Here is a 21,029-nt window from a genome sequence, read left to right on the forward strand (position 1 = left end):
TGTCGCCTTGACTTTTCTTGGTCTGCAGCCATAGCTATAGCCACTTACATGTGTGTGAGAACCTCTGCTGTCTGCATCCCTTGTTTATTACAGCCACTTACGGGTGTGTGACATCCTCTGCTGTCCCGCATCCCTTGTTTATTTATCACTGCTCCCGCCTTCAGCTATCCCAGGACCTTTTTTGACTAGGGAACTGGGTAACTCTCAGAGGGAAGATCTTTAATACAAGTTTAATTAACTAGTTTCCAGGGCACCATAACAGCTCAAATAAAATTCTCAATCGATTTTAAAGATTTGGGGTGGAGGGGAAGGAGCTGGGTGGGAGGGAGGCACCCTCAGTAGTGCTAGGTTCTGTTTCTGGCCCTGAGCTCAGAAATCACTACTGGCCATGTGGGGTACCTGGGATCAAAGCCCAGGTCAGCCACAAGGACAGAAAGCTTCCTGCCTACGGTACTGTATCTCCTTCCCCTGTAAGCAATTTATGAATGGACAGTTTCTGAATAACATGAAGGATTGCAGGGGCTAAAAGAGGGTGAGCTACCAGAAGAGGAAATTATTAGGCCAAGTGAACCAACTGTGGGAAGGGGAGAGGCAGGTTTTCTAATCTTTATTTGAGGATTAGAAAAAGCAGCTTGATTGTTGAGCCAGAGCAGTAATGCAGTACAGGACACTTGTCTTGCATGAGGCCAGCCCAGGTATCCCAAATCCTTCCGGGACCTGAGAGCAAAGACTGGAGTAAGCCCACTAGTTGTGGCTCAGAAACCAGGAAAATATCAAAAAAATCAGTTGAAGTCAATGTCAAACACTTTATTTTTGTAGAGTATATATATATGTGCCTTTGTTCAACTTTTCTGAATTGCTCCAGAACTTTTAGTACTTCCTTATCCCCTTAAGGCATTTAAATATTAAATGCATTGGGAGACTCATATCTATCTGTGTTTGATTAACTGATTATTGTGGGAATCATGAGGTAAGATGTTAGCATTCTTAGTTATTTAGTCAGTTAATGATGTTTGCCTTGTGAGAAAAGTATCAGTGTTTTCTAAGTGTCTCTATTGAGATAAATCACATTGTAAATCTCAGAAGTTTCCAGTTTAAACCTTTTCATATCAATATTCTTAAGGTGTGTAATTAAGTTTCTTTTTAACAGGCTCTTCATAATACAAGACTTTTATCTGCTTATTCAGCCATTGATCCCAGAGTGAAATACTTGTGCTACACCATGAAAGTATTTACAAAGGTGAATATGCTTGATGTTGTTTATTCAGGAAATCCTACTGCATCTTCAAATTTTGTTGAAACCCTGTTTGTGTATTGTGAAAACTAAGCCATGTCAAATGCTTCTGTGAACTCTTGGGACACTCTCCTCAGCAAGCAGAAGCATTATAATCTGATTTATTTGAAGCTGATAATCCCACTGCTTTGTTGGGTTTAGGGGTTATATCTTGTTTATTTGATGTTCTTTTGAGTTTATTTTTATTGGCATGTTTCAGCATTCTAAGATAAAACCTTTATTAGTCCTCTATATCAGCACCTTACTGTCATAGTAGTATGGCTACAAACTTGGCGGCAAACAGCTCAAGTGGTGTCTGTCTACAAATGATTTTCCTTTATTCCTTTCCCCCTTCCCTGTAGATGTGTGACATTGGTGATGCGTCTCGGGGTAGCTTGTCGTCCTACGCCTACACGCTTATGGTGCTGTATTTTCTCCAGCAGCGGAGCTCACCAGTCATCCCTGTCCTTCAAGAGGTACTGGTGAAAGCAAGGTCTCTCACAGAGAAAACCGGGCTTTCTCTGACGCTCTTCCTCCCCTGAAATTCTGTGGTCTATAGTTGGCTTTTTATCTTACGCCCCTCCAGTAAGTCTTCTCCCCAACCTTCTCTTGAGATGACCTTAGTTCTGTTGTCAATATACATGAGTTTGTCTGTTTTGTTTTAGCTGTTCATCAGTTTCACATCATTGCATTATGTACCTGGATGAAATTACCCAACTTGGCTTCTTCCTTCTCACTTATTTCTCTTTACATATCCCCTTGCACTCTATCCATTTTGCTTAATGATAAAATTTCATTTTTTTTTTCAATTAGGTGACTTGTATTCCATTGTTTTAATTTGCCACAACTCTATCTGCTCCTCTGCATTTTAGATACTTTAACACTGCAGTAAACATTGGGCGTTTGCTGGATCATATGGCTGCTCTCTCAAGCTTCATGAGGGAGCTTCATAGTGCTCTATGCAATGTCACACCAGTTCTCATTCTCTTCAGTGCATGAGAGGTTTTTCATTCACTGCAACATTTAATGTTGATTTTGATATAAGCCATTCTTAAAGATGTTTAGTGTGAAAATCTTAGACATAATTTGTATTTGATGATAAGCATTTTTTAAAAATTATTTTGGGCACCACAATTTACAGTACTGTTAATGGTAGGGTTTCCTGCATAAAACATTTTGGCACCTTCACAAGTGTCCTAACTCCCTTTATGTTGTCCCATTGTTTCTCCAGCCTCTCAGCCCCAAGCCCCATCACCGTAGCCTCCTGCTGAAAACCAGCTCTTAGTTTCTGTTGCCTTTGGGCATTTGTTATTTTCTTACTATATTTGTTTATATCTCACACTTAAAGAAGATCATTTTTATCTGTTTCTGTCCTAACCACTCAGAATTTTTTTTATGTGCTAACAACTATCTTCTCTGTCTTGCATCTATGGAGAAACTCTCTGCTGGCCAGGCTGTGGCTGAGCGGTGGAGCATTTTCCTTGCATGAAGGAGGCCCTGGGCTTCTTTCCCAGCATCACCAGAAAAATAAAGTGTTGGCGAGATGTCGATGCCAGTCTTAGCTATTTTTTAAATTAGGTTGGGTTACAGTTTTCTTCTTGTTGAGTGTGGTTTATATAACTTATGTACATAAGATTTATAATGTGCAAAATACCTTCTCATCCAGTAGTCTATCTTTTTGTTCAGTTTAGATTTTTTGCTAAACAAAAATGTTTTCGTTTAATGTAGTACCAGCTTGCTTTTCATCTTACACTGTTGAAGTTGAGTTCCCAAAGGCACCTATAATGCTAATAGCATGAAATATTTCACCTCTGCTGTTATTTATATATTTTGGATTTATTTCTTTTCAATCTTACATCTGTCTTTAGTCCAATTTGAATTTAATATTCTGCTTGGGTTTTTTCTTCCCCTGGTTTTTGGGCCACACCCTGCTGTTCTCAGGGCTTATTGCCAGTACAGCCAAAACTCCTGGCAGTGTTCAGGGGATCCTGGCAGTGTTCAGGGGATCTTATATAGTGCTGGGGATTGACAGACGTCTTCTCTCAGTGCTTCCTGTGCTCCGGCCAAGAGACCATTTTGCACAAGTTTCAGTAACAATCCATTTTCATTCCTTTTCAGTGTTGCTATCCAGTTTTCAGTTTTCTCAACACCCTTTGTTGAGGAACCCCTTTCTCCATTGGGTGTTCTTTGAGCCTTTTGGTTGGATGGGCAGAAATGTTTCGGTTGTTCACATTTCAACTGTACTGATTCTTTCCAATTATGCACATAGAGTGTCTTAAATGTCTTACCATCTCTTGTCTTGTTTTTGTCTTTTAACAATGTCTGGTAGTTTTTGCTATGCAGGTCTTTCACCTCTGTTAAATTTATTCCAAAATGTTTAATTCTTTTTGATGGAGTTGTGCATGGTGTTGCTTTCTTAAACCTTTAAGCCTTTGTTACTTGCATATAGGAATGCAACAGATGCTTTGGGTAGTGATATTGAATTCAACTACTCTGCTGTATCATAGTTTCTAGTAGCTTCTTAATGAACTATATATATACATATATGCATATATACACATGCAAACATGCATGTATATGTATATATGTGCATATGTATATACACACGCGTGTATGCACACATACGTGTACACACATACACATGCAAATAATAGTTCCGCTTTGCTATCAGGATTCCTTTTATTTCTTACTGTCTTATTACTGTAGCTAAGACATCTAATACTAAATTAAATGAAACGTATGAAAAACTGTCTTGTTCCTAAATTTAAAAAAAAGAAGATTCAGTTTTTTATTGCGCACAGTATTAGTTGTAGGTATGTAATATATACCCATATAGTAAAATATATGACCTTAATTGTGCTGAGATGTGTACCTCCTGTCTCCATTTTCTTGAGTTTACCTAAATGAATGCTTCCTCATTCTCTTTTGCAACATATGATTTTTGTCTTTTATTGGTAATAGTTTATTGTATGAACTGATGCCCATGGGTTAAGCCATCTTTACATGCCTAGAATCATATCCAGCTGGTCTTGAATCTGATCCTGTTGATGTGCTATTGACTCACGTTGTTTGCTGGTGTTTGGTTGAGATTTTCCATGTCTATCAGAGACATTGATCTGCAGTTTCCTTTCTGTGTGTTACTTTAGTCTTAATCAAGACATTGTGAGCCTTAGGACATGTCTTTTGAGTTAACTCTTTATCTTTCTTGAGGAGAACAAGATCTAGAGATAAGTTATTATTTTATTTAGACAGAAAAAATAACTGTTAAAGTCATCTGGTCCAGGACTTTTCTTTCGGGAGTTTTTTATTACTGTTTCAATTTTCATACCTTGATAGTTCAGGTTTTCTATTTCTTACCTACTTAGTTAATCTAAAACTGGATCATTTCTTCTAGTTTTCATATTTGTTGGCTGTTAGTTTTCTTAGTAACCTCTATTCGTTTATATTTCTATAGTATCTGTTGTAATTTCTCTTTTATTTGGGTTTTATTTATTAGAGTTTCTCATCATAAGCCTAGCTAAAGGTTTATCCATTTTATTTGTCTTTCAAAGAAACAGCTCTTATCTATAGTTAAAGTTATAATGCTTTTCCTACAAGTTATTGTATCAATGCCTTAAGTTTGTAATACATACTAATAGTTTAAAAATTAATTTCAGATATACAAAGGTGAAAAGAAACCTGAAATATTTGTTGATGGCTGGAATATTTATTTTTTTGATCAAATAGATGAACTGGTACGTATTTTTAATAGTAAAGGCTTTTTTAAATCTTGACAAAAAGTTAGCTATATTATGCTCTGGTGTAGGTGAACAAATTATATTAGTACTTGTTACATCTATATTAAAATAATAAAAACTATTATATATGGATCTTTCCTTTGAAGTTGAAAACATTTTTATTGAGCCAGGTGAGTTTTTAGTTAACAATGGCCAGGATTTCTTTAATGCCTGATAATTCCAAATCTTTATTCTAAATGAACAAATACTTGATCTGTGATTTTCTACAAAGAGTTTGGAAGGACTTAACTTTGAGTTAATCAGGACATCATTCAAGGCTCATGGTCAAATTTATGTAAGAGTCTTCCACATGACATGTATTCTAAAGTTGGACATTTAAAGCCCTAAGCTTTTCCCTATCTCCAAGTCATTGAGTAGACATTTATAATCAACAAAGTTATAAATGGTGTTTTAAAATTAGAATTAAATAATTAGAGTTTGGACTTATTTCTTAACTGAATAGAAGTAAGTCTAAATTCACTCCCTAAGATAAAAATGAACATTAACATACTAACACTTCATTATATAAAGAAAGTATGATATTTCTTATTCCTTGTACTTTTAGCCTACCTATTGGCCAGAATATGGGAAAAATACAGAATCTGTTGGTCAGCTGTGGTTGGGCCTTCTTCGTTTCTACACAGAGGAATTTGATTTTAAAGAACATGTTATTAGCATCAGAAGAAAAAGTCTGCTTACAACATTTAAGAAACAGTGGACCTCAAAATACATTGTTATTGAAGGTACAGATAAAGCCAAACCTGAATAGAAAACGTATTCTGGACTCTTGAGAGCATCACCCTTTACTCTTAGGGCGTACTTTGAGGCAGTCCTTCGCTGAGGGCAGTTGATAGCGCACCACATCCATTTCCAGGGCACACATGTGTTTTGTTGTTTTGTTTGTGGGGGGGTTACACCTAGTGGTGCTCAGGGTTTACTCCATGCTCTGCACTCAGGAATCACTTCTGGTGGTGCTCGGGGGCCACATAGGGTGCAGGAGATTGAGCCTGGGTCTGCCATGTGCAAGGCAAGCACCCTGCCCTCTGTATTATGACTCCTGCCCCTGTTTTTATTGTTTGCGTTACTTTAGGATAAGCCATTACTAATGAACTAAACTTCGAGTTTCCAGCTACCTGTTCTCAGTATGAGAAATCTTACTCGTCCTTACTATGTCTGTAAAACTGTAGTGCCTGTAACTTTACAAAAATTAATGTTGTTGTCTCACCAGTCAAGCAAACTAGCAAACATGTTTGCCTAGACACACATAAAACCCCCTAGAAGAGTGCATGCTTTTTATGCAGGAGGCCTGAGTTCCACCCCTGGCACTCCGAGAGTTCCCTGAGCATCAATGGGTTTTGGACAAAAGCAAAAACAAAAACCTCCAAAAAGAGCATGGCCAGACCTGCCAGGTAGGTAGCCTTCTCGTAGGACATAGCTAGGGAATAGCCCTATGCTCCAATACAGATGTAGAACCTGAGTCCCAGGACGGCATCCCAGTTATTCTGTGGTGAAAGCATGACAGAGCTGGAAGGGTGCCTCCACGTACCTCTGAATACCTCTGCTGTGTTCTTGTGAGATGAGTTCTCTTTGTGGAATATGTTTTTAGGCTGCAGGGAATAATTCCATTTCTGCACAGTATTTAAAATCATATATATTTGTGAATTTATTTGACATCACATAAGTTTCAGTTTATGAATAGTGCTTTATCATTTATTTCATTAATCACTATTCAGATCTCATATCTTTGATGAGATATTTTTAATGGTTCCTACTATTATTTTGTTACCTAACATTTTTTTGGTTCCTACTATTATTTTGTTACCTAACATGTTCCAGATCACAACATATGTGCACTCATTTAAGACGTGTGAGTGTAAATATTTAAGATCGAATACGAAAAGTTTACTGGAAATTGGTAGCAAAGCGGCCATTGGTATAATACTTCTGCCCCTGGAGTCTCCATGTTTTAATTGATCTTGTAAGTGTGTATTATGATCTCCATAATTGTTTCTAGAAAGTGATCTTTAAAAGATTCGTTAGTGGGGGCAGAGCAGTAGCTCAAGGATACTTGCCTTGCACATGGCTGACCCAGGAAAGATCCTGAGTGCAGAGCCAGGAATAAACCCTGAGCTTACCAGGTGTGACCCAAAAACTAAAAAAATGGAAGATTTGTTAGCGGGAGAAGGATATGGCCCAACAATGCAAGCCGATAATTAGCACTTAAAGATTTGTCTTAGATTCTCAGTAACAACAACAAAAATCAATAAAAGACTTGTTAATTAGTAAGACATTCTGTATTAAAACATTTTTGATACATTATGTTCTCTAGAATCATCTGAAACTAGTGTTTATAGGCATTTCAGTGTAGTGTGTCTTCTTCAAACTGTTATATTGTTCAAACTGATGCTTCTTGTGATAAACTTGTAATATGAAGGACCTTATTCAGATACAGAACTGGAGAGAACTGTACAGAGGTCTATGCACGTGCATTGCATGGGGCTGACCTAGTTGATCCCCAGCACCACATGGTTCCTCCAGCATCACCAGCTGTAGCCTTGAGACCCCGACCATGGCAGAGTGGCCCACATGATCTCCAGAACTATGACTGAGCCATGAGCCAGTGGCTGGCTGGCCAAGAACCACCAGGAAGGATCCAGAGAGGCAAAAATGTCAAGAGAAGTCATGTTGCAGACTTCAAGCTCAGTACAGAGACAGTCCTTTAGTATTTTTTCTTAGTGATAAAATACGTAATAGTTTTTCCCAGTGTAAAACATTTGAGTTTGTAGTGGCATTTCCTAGTTGATTTTTTTATTTATTCTTGTTATTTTCCTTACTAGATCCCTTTGATTTGAATCATAATCTTGGAGCTGGATTATCAAGGAAAAGTAAGTTACCTTATAGCTGTAACTCCCTTCCTTTTACTTAGCCTCTTCCTTTTCCTTTTAGTCCATCTAATGAGTGCATGCTCTCCTTTATTCTCAGTGACAAATTTTATAATGAAAGCATTTATTAATGGTAGAAGAGTATTTGGTATTCCAGTGAAAGGATTTCCAAGGGACTGCCCGTCAAAAATGGTAAGTGTCAAAAATAACAAAAGCCAATTCTCAAAACCCTTATTAAGCACTAATATGCATATACTACTCTATTAGTTAATAGTCTGAAAGTCTGGTGAGTCTGAACTGAAATCAGTCCCTAAGATTGTTGATCCTGTGAGTTGTGGCAGAGCACGCTGTGCTGTGCTGGGCTGTTCCTGGCTAGGTGCTCAAAGGACCATGCAGTGCTGAGTGTCACACCCAACCTGTCACACGTGAGGGAGTGCTCTGCCCTCGATCCACATCTCCTGCTCAGAAAATGTTGTTTTTATTTTTATTTGTGGAGGTTTGAAGCACAACCGGTGGAGTTAGGTGTTTTCCCGGCAGTATTCCGTGGACTGTGTGCCGTGCTGGGAATTGAACTAAGGGTGAGCTGAAGTGACTACATGCAGAGCAATTGCCTCACCATCAGTGTCTCTCTTGGTCCCCCCAAGCAAACCTTTTATGAACAGTCTTGATTTTTTGTGACCATTAATTAGTAGAGGGAGAAGTGGGAATGGAGGTTTTAGAAAATAATGATTTTGGTTCTGTTGCTTTTCTTCAATAATGTTTACAGGAGGCATTGCCATGTCCCAGGACTCAACTGCATGCCTGTTTTTGTTAAAGTTTTGGAGCTAGCTGAGGACTTCCCCCACGTTTCTCTAGACAAGTCTAGACTTTATCAGTGGAGCTAGGAGCGAGCTACCATCGCCTATATCAGGGACCTGTTGTTTTGGGGACAGTGTGGGTTGTTTGGTTTGGTTTGATTGTTTGGGGGACATAACCGACTTTGCTTAGGCATATTCCTGGTTCTGCGCTCAGGAGTCATTCCTGGTGGGGTTTATTGGATGTCAAGGATTAAACCTGGTCATCTACATGCAAGGCAAGCGCCCTACCCCTGTACTGCTGCTCTAGTCCCTGGTTTACCTTTTTTAGTGCTAATTATTCTTGTTGTGGAAAGGGTTATATGTATCTTTTTCTGACACCTAAATGTGCTCAGGAGCTACTTGTAGCACTGTTGAGGGTTGCTTCAGGGACCCTCTGTTTTGGGAGTGCACCTGGACCTCCTGCAGACAACACGTGCACCCAACCCATGGAGCTCTCTGGCTCCATACTTCTTACATAAGTACTACGTGAATGGGTTTATAGTTATACTAAGTACTGGGCATTGCTGGACATTCTTCTAGACTACTCATTCTGTAACTTGTTCAGACAGACCACCTGGAATCTTATAAAAATGCATTCCTGATTCAGGAGGTCTGGAGTGCATCCAGCATTGCTTTTCCCCACATCTCTGAGGGTTCGCTCAGGCTTCTGATTTTCACCTCAGTTTCGGTAGCAGAGACTGAAGTCCAAATCATAGTTACTCTTTTCTTCTGATCTATTTTTCCAGAGATTGTAACAGAATAAAGCAAGACCATGTAATTTCTTTCTTTCCTTCTAAGTTACTAGATTTTAATAGCCTATTTTTTTCCTGAATGAAGCATTTGTAACTATTCTGAACTCCCTCCCAGTTCCAGGAAAGCAGACTCAGGGATGTCTTATTTAGCCTTTTTTTTTTTTTTTTCCTTTTTGGGTCACACCCAGCGATGCTCAGGGGTTACTCCTGCCTTTGCACTCAGGAATTACTCCTGGCGGTGCTTGGGGGACCATATGGGATGCGGGGCATCGAACCCGGGTCGGCCGCGTGCAAGGCAAACGCCCTACCCACTGTGCTATCGCTCCGGCCCTAGATGTCTTATTTAGAAGCCAGCTGTTACCTTGCTTTGCATTACTTGGTTTGGTTTTAACATTTCCCTTACAGTTGGGCAATGTCTGCATAATGAAAAAAAGCAAATATGCAGCTTAAGAAAAACTCTTCTAAATGCTTTTAAAATTCGCATTCATCCGTATAAACAATATTGCTAGGAGTAAATACCATTGAGTAGAACTGGAGATGTGGCTCGATACGAGAAACCTGCCTTGCATGTGGGGCCCTGGCTCCAGCCCAGCTCCACACCAGGTGACAGTGCATTGAGGTGGGAGATTGCTATTCCGTACCCTGTAAACCTTTGTGTTTTGTGCTCACATTGATAGTTCATATATTTATATATAAAATTTTATCTTTCACTAGGAGTACTTTTTTGATCCAGATGTGCTTACTGAAGGGGAGCTAGCCCCAAATGACAGATGTTGTCGAATCTGTGGGAAAATCGGACACTTCATGAAGGACTGTCCTATGCGGAGAAGGTAAGTCTCAGTCTAACAGGGGTACCATACTTCCAGAGCAGTCAGCAGTTGGTCATTTTCATTAATGAAAAGACACTGAGTCTCCTCAGGCTGTCTACTACATGAGAGTGTGCACTGAGAGTAAACTGAGTCTTCCTGGCTGCCTGCTGCACTAGGTGTGCACTGAGGGTAAACCATGGCACCTGTCCAGGTGTGAGCCACCAGTGTAGCATGCCCCCTTTTGCATGTGCTTAATGGGCTCCCACGAAGTACCCAGGAAATCCAGGGCCCCCTCAGCAGTTCTTGGTGAACAGAATTGTTGGTCCATTGCAAGGGCCCACATGGGATGCTTCTTGGGTCCTGCACTGCCAGGGGTCTCCAGGGTCACCCTTGGCAGTGCTTGAGGGCCTCTGAGCTGCCCTGATGATGTTCTGCAGATTAGTGAATTGAACTTAGGTAGGCACGTGCTTGGCACATACCCTAAGTGTTATACTAGCTTAACAATTTCCAGTGACCTTCTTGTGGTTTGGGAGGAGTGGGTCAGGAGTGGTTGCTTGGGATGGACATGCTATTGTTTTGGATGATAGTGTTGACTTTCAGTCTGTACACCCTTTGTGTGGTGTCCTGTGGAGCCAGCGGGCAGACTGGAGCTCCAGTCTGTAAAGCATATTCTTCAGCCCTTTGAGCTAGAAAAAATTATATAGGGGCTAAGACATTTGCATTTGCCATGCATGCAGCTGATGGCCAGTTTGATCCCTGGTACCACATATGGTCTCCTGAGCACTGAACCTAAACTAAACAAGATTGTTTTAAGTAAAGACATGCTAGAAATCTGCATTAGATTAGATCCCTACAGCTTGCCAAGTCATGGCTCCAAATCCCCGGAGCCCCATATGTGTGTCAGATGTGAGGTGGCAGCATTGCTTTTGGAGCAGGCAGCCCTATCTCTGTGGCCTTGGGCACCAAGAGAAAGAGAGATGATTAGATCCCTGCAGCTTGCCAAGTCATGGCTCCAAATCCCTGGAGCCCCATATGTGTGTCAGATGTGATGTGGCAGCATTGCTGTTGAAGCAGGCAGCCCTACCTCTGTGACCTTGGGCACCAAGAAAAAGAGAGACGAGGGAGAAGTGGAAGGAGGAAGACAATTCACTTCAAATGAATTACAGGCATAGTCCATAATAGAAGCTTCTGATCTGTACTGTCTAAGAACATATCACACCTTCTATTGTTCCCTTGTGTTCCCCTTGACTTAAAGTTGTACCTCATTAGCTTCCAGTACCCAATAAAGAATGCTTAGTGGAGTGCAAGGGGACACCTCCAAGGACAGCCTTAGGATTGACCTTTGGCATAGCATGGCCGCCTCAGTACTGCCAGGAGAAACTCTCAAGCACCGAAGTTTGTGGATCCCAGACACAAGCAAGAATGCTGTTGGGCCAGAAAGGTTGTTCAGGAAATGTCCCCACGGGTCATTTGGGTTTCATAATACCAGCATCAAAGTGTTTAAGTATTAAATCAGGGCATTACTATAATTGTAAAAGATGGTATTTATGACTCTAGACTAATTGTGAACATGGAAAACTATACTCTTAGGCCTTGGGGAGGCTTCTTAGTGGAGAATATGGATGGACTTGAGTTTGATAAATTCTGCTTTTCCCTCATATACCTCCCATTTTTTCTGGTTATTTTAAACCTGGAATAACCTTACTATTTCATCATGCCTCTATTTAGGATTTTCCTGAATGTTTGTATTCACTCCTGCAGAGTGAGGCGACGAAGAGATCAGGAAGATACCCTGAACCAAAGATACCCTGAGACCAGGGAGAAAAGAGGCAAAGAGGACAGAGACACGCAGAGCAAGCACACAGAGAGAGGACTGCCAGGGGAAGACAGGCCCTCCCAGTGCACCCCTCAGAGAGCCAGGTCAGCTACAGCGGCTGTGGAGGTGGGGAGAGAGAAGATCCTCAGGCCACCAGTAGAGAAATGGAAGAAACAGGAGGACAGAGACTGCAGAGAAAAACGCTGTTTCATCTGTGGACGAGAAGGGCACATCAAGAAGGAGTGCCCGCAGCTCAAAGGCTCTCCAGGTACGGACACCAGCTGCACCGCAGTGTCGGCACTCACGGCTCAAGGGAAAGCTCTTCTGTAGAGTTTTAGTCATATTTATTTCCTTAGCTAGTTTGTCTTGAACAATTGAAAAGGATTGTATTTTAGGGAAGTGAGATTTCTGTGCTTCCCCCCTCCTTTATTTCTATTCTTTTGCGTCCCAAACCCTTTTTCCTGTCATTATTTAGAGACTTATGAAGGCCATTTGGTTGAGTTTTCTAAGACCATCGCTGATGTTCAGACCCATAGTTATTTTGGCCCACATGACCAAGGAACAGGCTGCCGCTGCAGCAACATCACTTGGTATCTGTGCTTTCAAAGCAAACTAATACCAGGTTTGGGGAAGCTTGAGCCAGCACCATCACAGGGCCATTGAGTGTGCTGTGGCAGACATCCAGAAGCAGCTATATAGGCAGGTCACAGTGGGACAGTTATTGCTGATCTGTCATTTAACTTCAGTGCAGTGAAGAAAAATCAGTAGTTCAAAATCCTGCCCCTTGGGGTTACTGTGTCTCTGGAGGGCAACTCTCTTGGGGGCACCTTTTTAATAGTAAGGGTATCTCGTGCATATGTGCAGTCAGCTATGAGCTAAAGGCTGATCCTGCCGGGACTGACACCTTGGTAGAGCACACACTTAGGAAACCTGAATAATAGATTCACCCCAGCACCCCAGAATAGTGATGAACAGTAGAAGCAGATGGATACTCTTCACGTATTATTCAGGATACCTGGGAGAGTGGATGGGATTTGACAAACAGGAGAAAACCTCCTTCTGTTTTTTTGGGTTTTTTTTTTGGGGGGGGGGGGTTAGATTGTTTGTTTTGAGGCCGCTCAGCTGTGCTCAGGGCTTACTTCTGGCTCTGCACTCATGGGCTCAGAAAACCCATGGGGATATGGGGTGCTGGGGATTGAACCCTGGTTGACTGCATGTAAGGCAAGAGCCCTACCTGCTGTACTCTCTCTCTCTCTGGCCCTGGAGACCTTTTAAATTCAAGTCATAGATAGATAGATAGATAGATAGATAGATAGATAGATAGATAGATAGATAGATAGATAGATAGATAGATAGACAGACTAATAGCAGAATTATAACCCCATTCCTCTTCCCAGCTGTGTGTTTCTAGATGGGGGAGGGAATGCGTCAGGTCTGCCGCTCTTCCCTTAATTACTGTTCTTGGACCTCTGAATATCCTCTTCCATTGTATTCTAGGAGCAGTACAGCGTCTTTTTTAATGACATTGTTAGACTATCCTTATTTTTTTAAAACAGGAACTTTATATGGAAAGAATATATTATTTAGTTATTGGATTTAAAATAGTGCATAAATGTTGATGAAAGATGCAGCTTTTGCTAAAATTTGTCTTTCCCTAATCCTCAGTAATTCAAATTCAAACATCCAGTTTAAATTCCCCACGCCCCCCGATATTGGGCACAGCACAATAAAATGGTTTTTATTACAAGAGAAAGTTGTGTTTACATAATAGCAAAGTAGACATGTATTGAGTATATACTGTGGGAACAGGCATCATTTTAAATACTTAACATGAGTAATCTTATCTAATTTTCACCATTGTTCCATGTGGTATTTGAACCTCCTAGTTTACAGATAAGTAAACTATAAATAATAAGATTTGATGATGTTTTATCAAAAATATTTTTGTGAAACTGCTCTTCAAAAGAACTCTGAGTTTACTAGCACTGATAGCATGAAGCACTTTATTATCATTTGCTCCTCTTTCATACAACAGAATGGTGACAGGGTACCCTGCTCCCAGATCTACTGGGTTTTTTCTTACTAGGTAGTAGCAGCTTTGAGATCCCCATCAGTGAAGCTTTTAGAGTAGCTGAACAAAGGTTCTGGGAGCTTCGGCCGCAGCAGTACATTAGGAGGCTGAAGTCAGTGGACCTCACAAAAGACTCCTGTCCCTGAGTCTCCTCACAGTGTAGTCTTGAGTTGGCAGACCTGAGAGACTTACTCTCCTCAGCCTGGGTCTTTTCACAGTGTAGTTCAGGTGTACTTAGTCTGGTACCTTGTATTGCACTGAATAATTTTCAGAGATTTTATGCCACTTTTTTTTTGCAGGAAAGTGGGATGTGACCATCACATGAAGCTTTGAAAAATGTGTGGGTGTGGGTGGGTGATGTGGATACATGGGTGGGTTTGTGTGTATGGTAGTGTATGTGCATGGACAGGGTATATACATGGGTGTGCGTGGCTGGGTGTGGGTGTGGGTAAGAGGGGCATTCATGTGTGATGGGGTGTGTGCATGGGTAGTCTTGTGAGGGGGTGTACATGGGGTTATGTTGGGTGTGCCTGGGTGGGTTTGCATGTTGGGGTGCATGGGGGGTTGAGAGTTGGGTGTGTGGGTGAGTTGATGTGTTGGGTGTGTGGGGGGTTGGGTGTTGGGGGTGTGCTTGGGTGGGTTGGTGTGTCGGGTGCATGGGGGGTTGAGTGTTGGGTGCGTAGGTGGGTTTGTGTGTTGGGAGGTGTATGGGGGTTGAGTGTTGGGGGTGCGTGGGTGGGTTGGTGTATTGGGAGTGTGCTTGTGTGGGTTTGTGTGTTGGGTGCATGGGGGGTTGAGTGTTAGGGGTGCGTGGGTGGGTTGGTGTGTTGGGGGATGTATGGGGGGTGGGTGTTGGGTATGCTTGGGTGGGTTGGTGTGTTGGGTGCATGGGGGGGTTGGGTGTTGGAGGTGTGTGGGTGGATTGATGTCTTGCTTGGGGGTGTGCGTAGGTGGGTTGGTGTGTTGGGTCGGTGTGCATGTGGTTGTGGGAGGGGTGGCGGTGTAGGGGTGCACATGCAGACCTGCCATTGTGCCAGTGTTTTATAGGAGTCTTACTACTGAACCATCTTTGGTGCTGTATTAGGAATTTAGTGAGTGATTATGCGGTAGTGACAGTACGCAGTGAACTATGGGTAATCATCATAAAAATTAAGATGTAGGAGTAGGTTTAGGGTATGATGAATTTTCTCCTTTTACACTTAAAAGTAGGGGGTGGAGCAATAACACAGCAGCCGACCCAGGTTCAATTCCCAGCATCCCACATGGTCACCCAAGCACCGCCAGGAATAATTCTTGAGTGCATGAGCCAGGAGTAACCCCTGAGCATCACCAGGTGTGACCCCAAAAAAAGTAATCAGGTGTTTTCTGTCTAAAAATTGCAGTGTTCCCTCTCATTTCTCAAATATGTTCCCTTTTTTGTCCTCACACTATTGCTAGATTATTTGATTTGTATTGCTTATTATGGGTAGAATATAATGTCCAGGAAATTCTGTGTCATTCTCTTCCAGGAGCTTTGGTTTATATCTCTGGGTCTTGGCCATTGATGAGATTACATAGTGCCAGGGGCAGTTTGTGGGTGTGACTGCCCAGCTTATAGAAAACCGAGGACCTCGGGGGAGGAGGGTCAGTCCTGATCCAAGCAGGCTTGGAAATCTCAGTCACGGGTTCCCTCATATTTGGGTTTTCCTGCCGGTCCACTCTCTGGTGAGATTAATCCCATTCTCATTGTTGTTTTGATCTGCATCTCCCTGATGATTAATGATGAAGAGCATTTTTTCATGTGCCTATTGGTCATTTGAATTTCTTCTTTGTGAAAGTTTCTGTTCATTTCATCACCCTATTTTTCTGATGGGATTTGGTGTTTTCTTCTTGTAGAGTTCAACTAGTGCCTTGTATATCCTTGATAACCCCCTTATCAGAAGGATATTGGGTGAATATCCTTTCCCATATCGTAGGTTGTCTTTGTATCCTGGCCACCGTGACTTCTGACATGCAGAAGCTTCTTAGTTTAAGATAGTCCCATTTGTTTATTTCTGCTTCCACATGCTTGGTCAGTGGCATTTCAACATTGAAGATGCCTTTGGCTTCAATGTTATGAAGGGTTTTGCCGACCTTTTCTTCAAAGTACTTTATGAATTCTGGTCTGATGTTGAGATCTTTAATTCATTTTGATCTGACTTGTGTGCATGGTGTTAGGTAGACGTCTGAACCCATTTTTTGCATGTTGCTGTCCAGTTTTGTCAGCACCATTTGTTAAAGAGGCTGTCCTTGCTCTACTTAATACTTGCTCCCTCATCAAAGATTAGATGATTATTTATTTGAGGGTATATGTCAGGATATTCAACCCTGTTTGTTCCATTGGTCTGCAGCTGTGCCTTTGTTCCAATGCCATGCTCTTTTAATCATTTCCACTTTGTTATATAGTTTGAGGGTGGGTAGCATGATGCCTCCCATCCTTTTTTTCCCAAGAACTGCTTTAGCTGTTTGTAGGTGCTTGTTGTTCCATACGAATTTCAGGAGTGTCTGATCAATTTCTTTGAAGTGTGTCACGGGTATCCTCATAGGGATCACATTGAATCTGTATAATTCTTTGGGGAGTGTGGCCATTTTGACAATGTTAATTCTCCCAATCCATGAGCAGGGAATGTGTTTTCATTTCCTCTTTTATTTCTTGAAGTAGTGTTTCATAGTTTTCTTTGTATAGATCCTTTACCTCCTTAGTTAACTTATTCCAAGGTACTTGATTTTCTGAGGCTTGATTGTGAACAGGATCGCCTTTTTCATGTCACTTTCTTCTCTCTCACTATTTGCATATAGGAAAGCCATGGACTTTTTGGGTATTCATTTGATAGCCTGTGACTTTACAAGTCTGTTGTTTCTAGAAGCTTGGGAGAGGCTTTGGGGTTCTCTATAGTATCGTGTCATCTGCAAATAGTGAGAGCTTATTTTTTTCCTTTCCTATCTGGATGCCCTTAATATCATTTTTTCCCCAACTGCTACTGCAAGTACTTCCAGTACTATATTGAACAGAAGTGGTGAGAGTGGGGATCCTTGTCTTGTCCCTGATCTTAGATGGAAGGCTCTTTTTTGTCCCTTTGAGGATACATGCTTGCCATGGGCTTATAGTATATCGTTTTGACTATATCCAGGACAGTTATTTCAGTTCTCTTTAAACGTTTGGAAGAATTTTCTAATGAATCTATCTGCACCTGGACTTTTGTTTTGGGGAAGACTTTTGATTACTGTTTCAATTTTCTTGATACTGATGGATCTCTTCAGATATTTCGAATCTTCTTAGCTCAGCCTTGGGAAATTTTACAAATACAGAAATTTATCCATTTTTTCTAGGTTCTCTTATTTCATGCAAACAGACTTTCAAAATAATCTCTGATGATCTTTTGAATTTCCTTGGTTTCTGTTGTGATGTCCCCCTTTTCATTTCTGATTTATTAGGGTTCACTCTCTTTTTTTTATGAGTCTTGCTAGTGGCTTATAAGTCTTAATTTATTTCCTCAACGAACAAGCTCTTGGTTTTATAGATCTTCCTAATTGTTATTTTAGGTTTCCATGTTGTTAATTTCTGCTCTGAGTTTTATTATTTCTTTCCTTCTATCTAGTTTGTGCTCCTTTTGTTGACCCTTTTCTAAGATCTTGAGCTGTGAAATCAAGTTATTTATGTGGGCCCTTTCTTCCCTCCTAAGAAATGCTAGCAGAGCTATAAATTTTCCCCTTAACAGTGCTTTAGCTGCGTCCCACAAGTTCTGGTAGCTCATGTCTTCATTCTCATTTGTTTCCAGGTATCTTTTGATTTCCTTCTTGATTTCCTCCCTGACCCACTCGTTGTTCAACATTGAGTTGTTTAATTTCCAGGTGTTTGATTTGATTCTCCACATATGTGTGTGATTAACTTCTATCTTCAGTGCATCCTGGTCTGAAAAGATAGTTAATACAGTTTCTATATTCCTGATTCTGTTGGCATATGTTTTGTGGCCCAGCATACGGTCTATCTTGGAAAATGTTCCATGTGCACTGGAAAAGAATGTGTATTCAGATTTTGGGGGACTGAAAACCCTGTATACATCTTTTAGCCCTCTCTCTTCCACTTCTTCCTTCAAACTTCCTTGCTGAGTTTTAATCTTGTCAATCTATCAAGAGATAATAACGCAATGTTGAAGTCTCTGACTACTATTATGTTGTTATCAGTATCCTCCTTGAAGTATATTAGCAATTATTTTAAGTATTTTTTTTGATCCCTCATTGGGTGCATGTATGTTTAGGATTGTGATTTCTTCCTGATGTACATATCCCTTGATTATTAAAAAATGACCTTCACTGTCCTTTCTAGTCTTTTTCAGCCTGAAATCTATGTTATTGGATACTAATATGGCCACCCCAGGTTTTTTGAGGGAAGTGTTTGCTTGAAGGATTGTGTTCCATCCTTCGACTTATGAGTCTGTGTTTGCTTTGACTGTTCAGATGTGTTTCTTGTAGGCAGCAGAATGTTGGGTTCCTTATTTTAATCCTTTTTTCCACTCTGTCTCTTAATTGGTTCATTTAGACCATTGACATTCAGAGAGACTATTGTCATGGGGTTTTGTGACATCTTTCTGTAGAGGTTTGTTGTGATTGTAGGGGTTTGTCTTGTCTTAACAGTAACCCCTTTAGTCCTTTTAAGATTGGTTTTGAGTCTATGAAGTTCCAGAGCTGCTGTTTATCCATGAACTATTGTATCATTCCTTCGAGTTTGAGTGAGAGGCATTCATTTCATTGAGTTTTTTCCATTTTCTCAGGTTCAGATGGTTTCCTCTGATAAGTCTGCTATAAATCTAAGGGGTACTCCTTTGTATGTGATTTCCTTCTTTGACCTTGCTGCTTGCAGAATTTTGTCTCTATCCATGGTATCCATCGTTCTGATTATGTGTCTTGAAGTCTTTTTATTTGGGTCTCTTAGCTGGCACCCTTCGTGCTTCTTGGATCTGGATGCCTGCATTCTCCAGCTCTGGGAACTTTTCAGCCATGATATCTTTAACTGTTGCTACTTCATTGGGGTTGCCACCTAGGTTTTTCCCATTGTATGTTGTTTCCTGTGTGCTTTCTGCAGTTCATCTTCAAGCTCACTCATTCTGTTTATGGCTGTAGCCATTCTACTGTTGAGAGCACCCACTGAGTTTTTAATTTCATGGACCAAATCCTTTATTAGTAACACTTCTGTTTGTCGCTTTCTTTTTTCTGCTCTCATTTCTTCCTATATTTCTTGGCCACCCCTTCTATTGTTTCTTTCATGTCCTCTTTAACTTACTGGATGCCTGTTCCATCGTTTCTTTGAGCTCATTGAACATCCTCACCATTTCATTTCTGAATTCCTTATCGGATAGATTTTATTTGTGGGTATTTCCTATTCAGGAATCTGGTCTCATTTCTTTATCCTGTTCTCGTGATAGGTATTTGCACTGTTTCTTCATGTTGCTGTGGTAGTATGGAGGTGGGACCCTCCAGTTCATTATCAGTGTCCCCCTCTCCCTGCGAGAAATAATCCTGGATGAGTTCGGTCTATGGTGGTTGCCTTTTTCCTCTTCTAGAATACTGACTTTCTCTTTGCTGCTCTTCTGTGACTTACATGAGGCATCTAGTGCAGCTTCAGGGCACGCGTTCTTTTATATTCAGCTTGTTCAGATTCTTGTGTTCACTGTTACTTTGGTGGGATTGGAATAGACTAGTGGACTATTGGCCTGTTGTATTTGGGACAGCCAGGCTGTCCTCCTCAGAATTAGGTAATGGAGATTGAGATGTGAGTCCAAAACACTGGGAAAGGGGGAAATAACTGCAGCTGCATGAGTGGCCGTCACCCCAGAGGCCATACCTCCTGCCATCGCTTTACCTGTGGGGGAGTGGGCCGCATTGGTGCTTGTGCAGGATTAAAGTGCCACTTCTGGCGCAATCCTAAAACTTGCCAGATCTCCTCTGGCCTGGGTGCTCGGGGCGGGGGGGTCATTGACACCTTAGTGAGTTGGGGGTCTTTCATGGGGGTCTTTCAGTTTCCTGGGCCAGCTTGCTGGGCACACTGCCCTGGAGGCCTGCCCATGGGTTTCTGAAGACAAGCTTTCCACACATATACACAGAAATCAAGGGACCAACTATAGTTAAGATTTTATACACCTCAGTTTTCTTGTCGGAAGTTACAGGCAGATTTTGAACCCTGGGTCAGCTATAGGTAGATTTGCACTTGAGTGGCACCTCCCCCCCATACAACTGACACAGGCTTAAGATATTCAGTAAGTCTTACTGATCTTTGAAGGAATAGTGATGACCAAGTGATCAGGAAAACTAATGGTCAATCAAGAATACAACTTTCTAGGCAGACATCCAGCCCAGCCACTTACTAGCGGTTCAGCTATGTAAAGTTACTGAATCTTTCTACAGTTTCTCAGTTTCCTTGTCAGTAAAATTGGGTTGACACTTTAAAGGACAAGATTAATTTTATGTACCTGAAACCCTAAACCTAGCATCTGGCACATATCAGTTGCTACCTTTGTTACTGTAGTTAACAGAAAATGTCCAACTCTTCTGTAATTTATCTCTTCTAACCTAGAGAATAAATGAACAATGGAGATCTTAAGAGTATGTGGATATTGCAGAGCCATAGTCATATTCTTTTACAAAATTTACTCTTACTCAAAATGAAAATCTCAAACAACTGTCTTCAAATCTTCCAGTTTTTGCGAAGAATACTTTTTTAAAAGCTACTGTCTCTTTGTTCCATTTTAGCCCTTGGGTTTAAAGTTTAAGTGGAAATGCTTTTAGAGCTTAGTAGATA

The 21,029-nt window shown here is 41.1% G+C and overlaps 1 protein-coding gene across 4 annotated transcripts in view; it reads left to right on the top strand.

The window, feature by feature from the left end:
* The window catches only part of TUT7 (terminal uridylyl transferase 7), a 67,645-nt gene that overhangs the window by 40,126 nt on the left and 6,490 nt on the right, over positions 1-21,029 (top strand). For 3 of the 4 annotated variants that reach the window (XM_055127185.1, XM_055127191.1, XM_055127197.1), the window contains exons 19-26: positions 1,151-1,240; positions 1,636-1,749; positions 4,930-5,007; positions 5,615-5,792; positions 7,887-7,934; positions 8,032-8,123; positions 10,234-10,349; positions 12,090-12,412. In XM_055127185.1, the coding sequence (XP_054983160.1) occupies positions 1,151-1,240; positions 1,636-1,749; positions 4,930-5,007; positions 5,615-5,792; positions 7,887-7,934; positions 8,032-8,123; positions 10,234-10,349; positions 12,090-12,412 (1,039 nt within the window). The remainder of the gene's footprint in view (positions 1-1,150; positions 1,241-1,635; positions 1,750-4,929; positions 5,008-5,614; positions 5,793-7,886; positions 7,935-8,031; positions 8,124-10,233; positions 10,350-12,089; positions 12,413-21,029) is intronic. The other variant, XM_055127201.1, reaches the window with a different exon arrangement.

This window comes from Sorex araneus, chromosome 1 (assembly GCF_027595985.1).
Source record: "Sorex araneus isolate mSorAra2 chromosome 1, mSorAra2.pri, whole genome shotgun sequence".
In the NCBI taxonomy this organism is placed as follows: domain Eukaryota; kingdom Metazoa; phylum Chordata; class Mammalia; order Eulipotyphla; family Soricidae; genus Sorex; species Sorex araneus.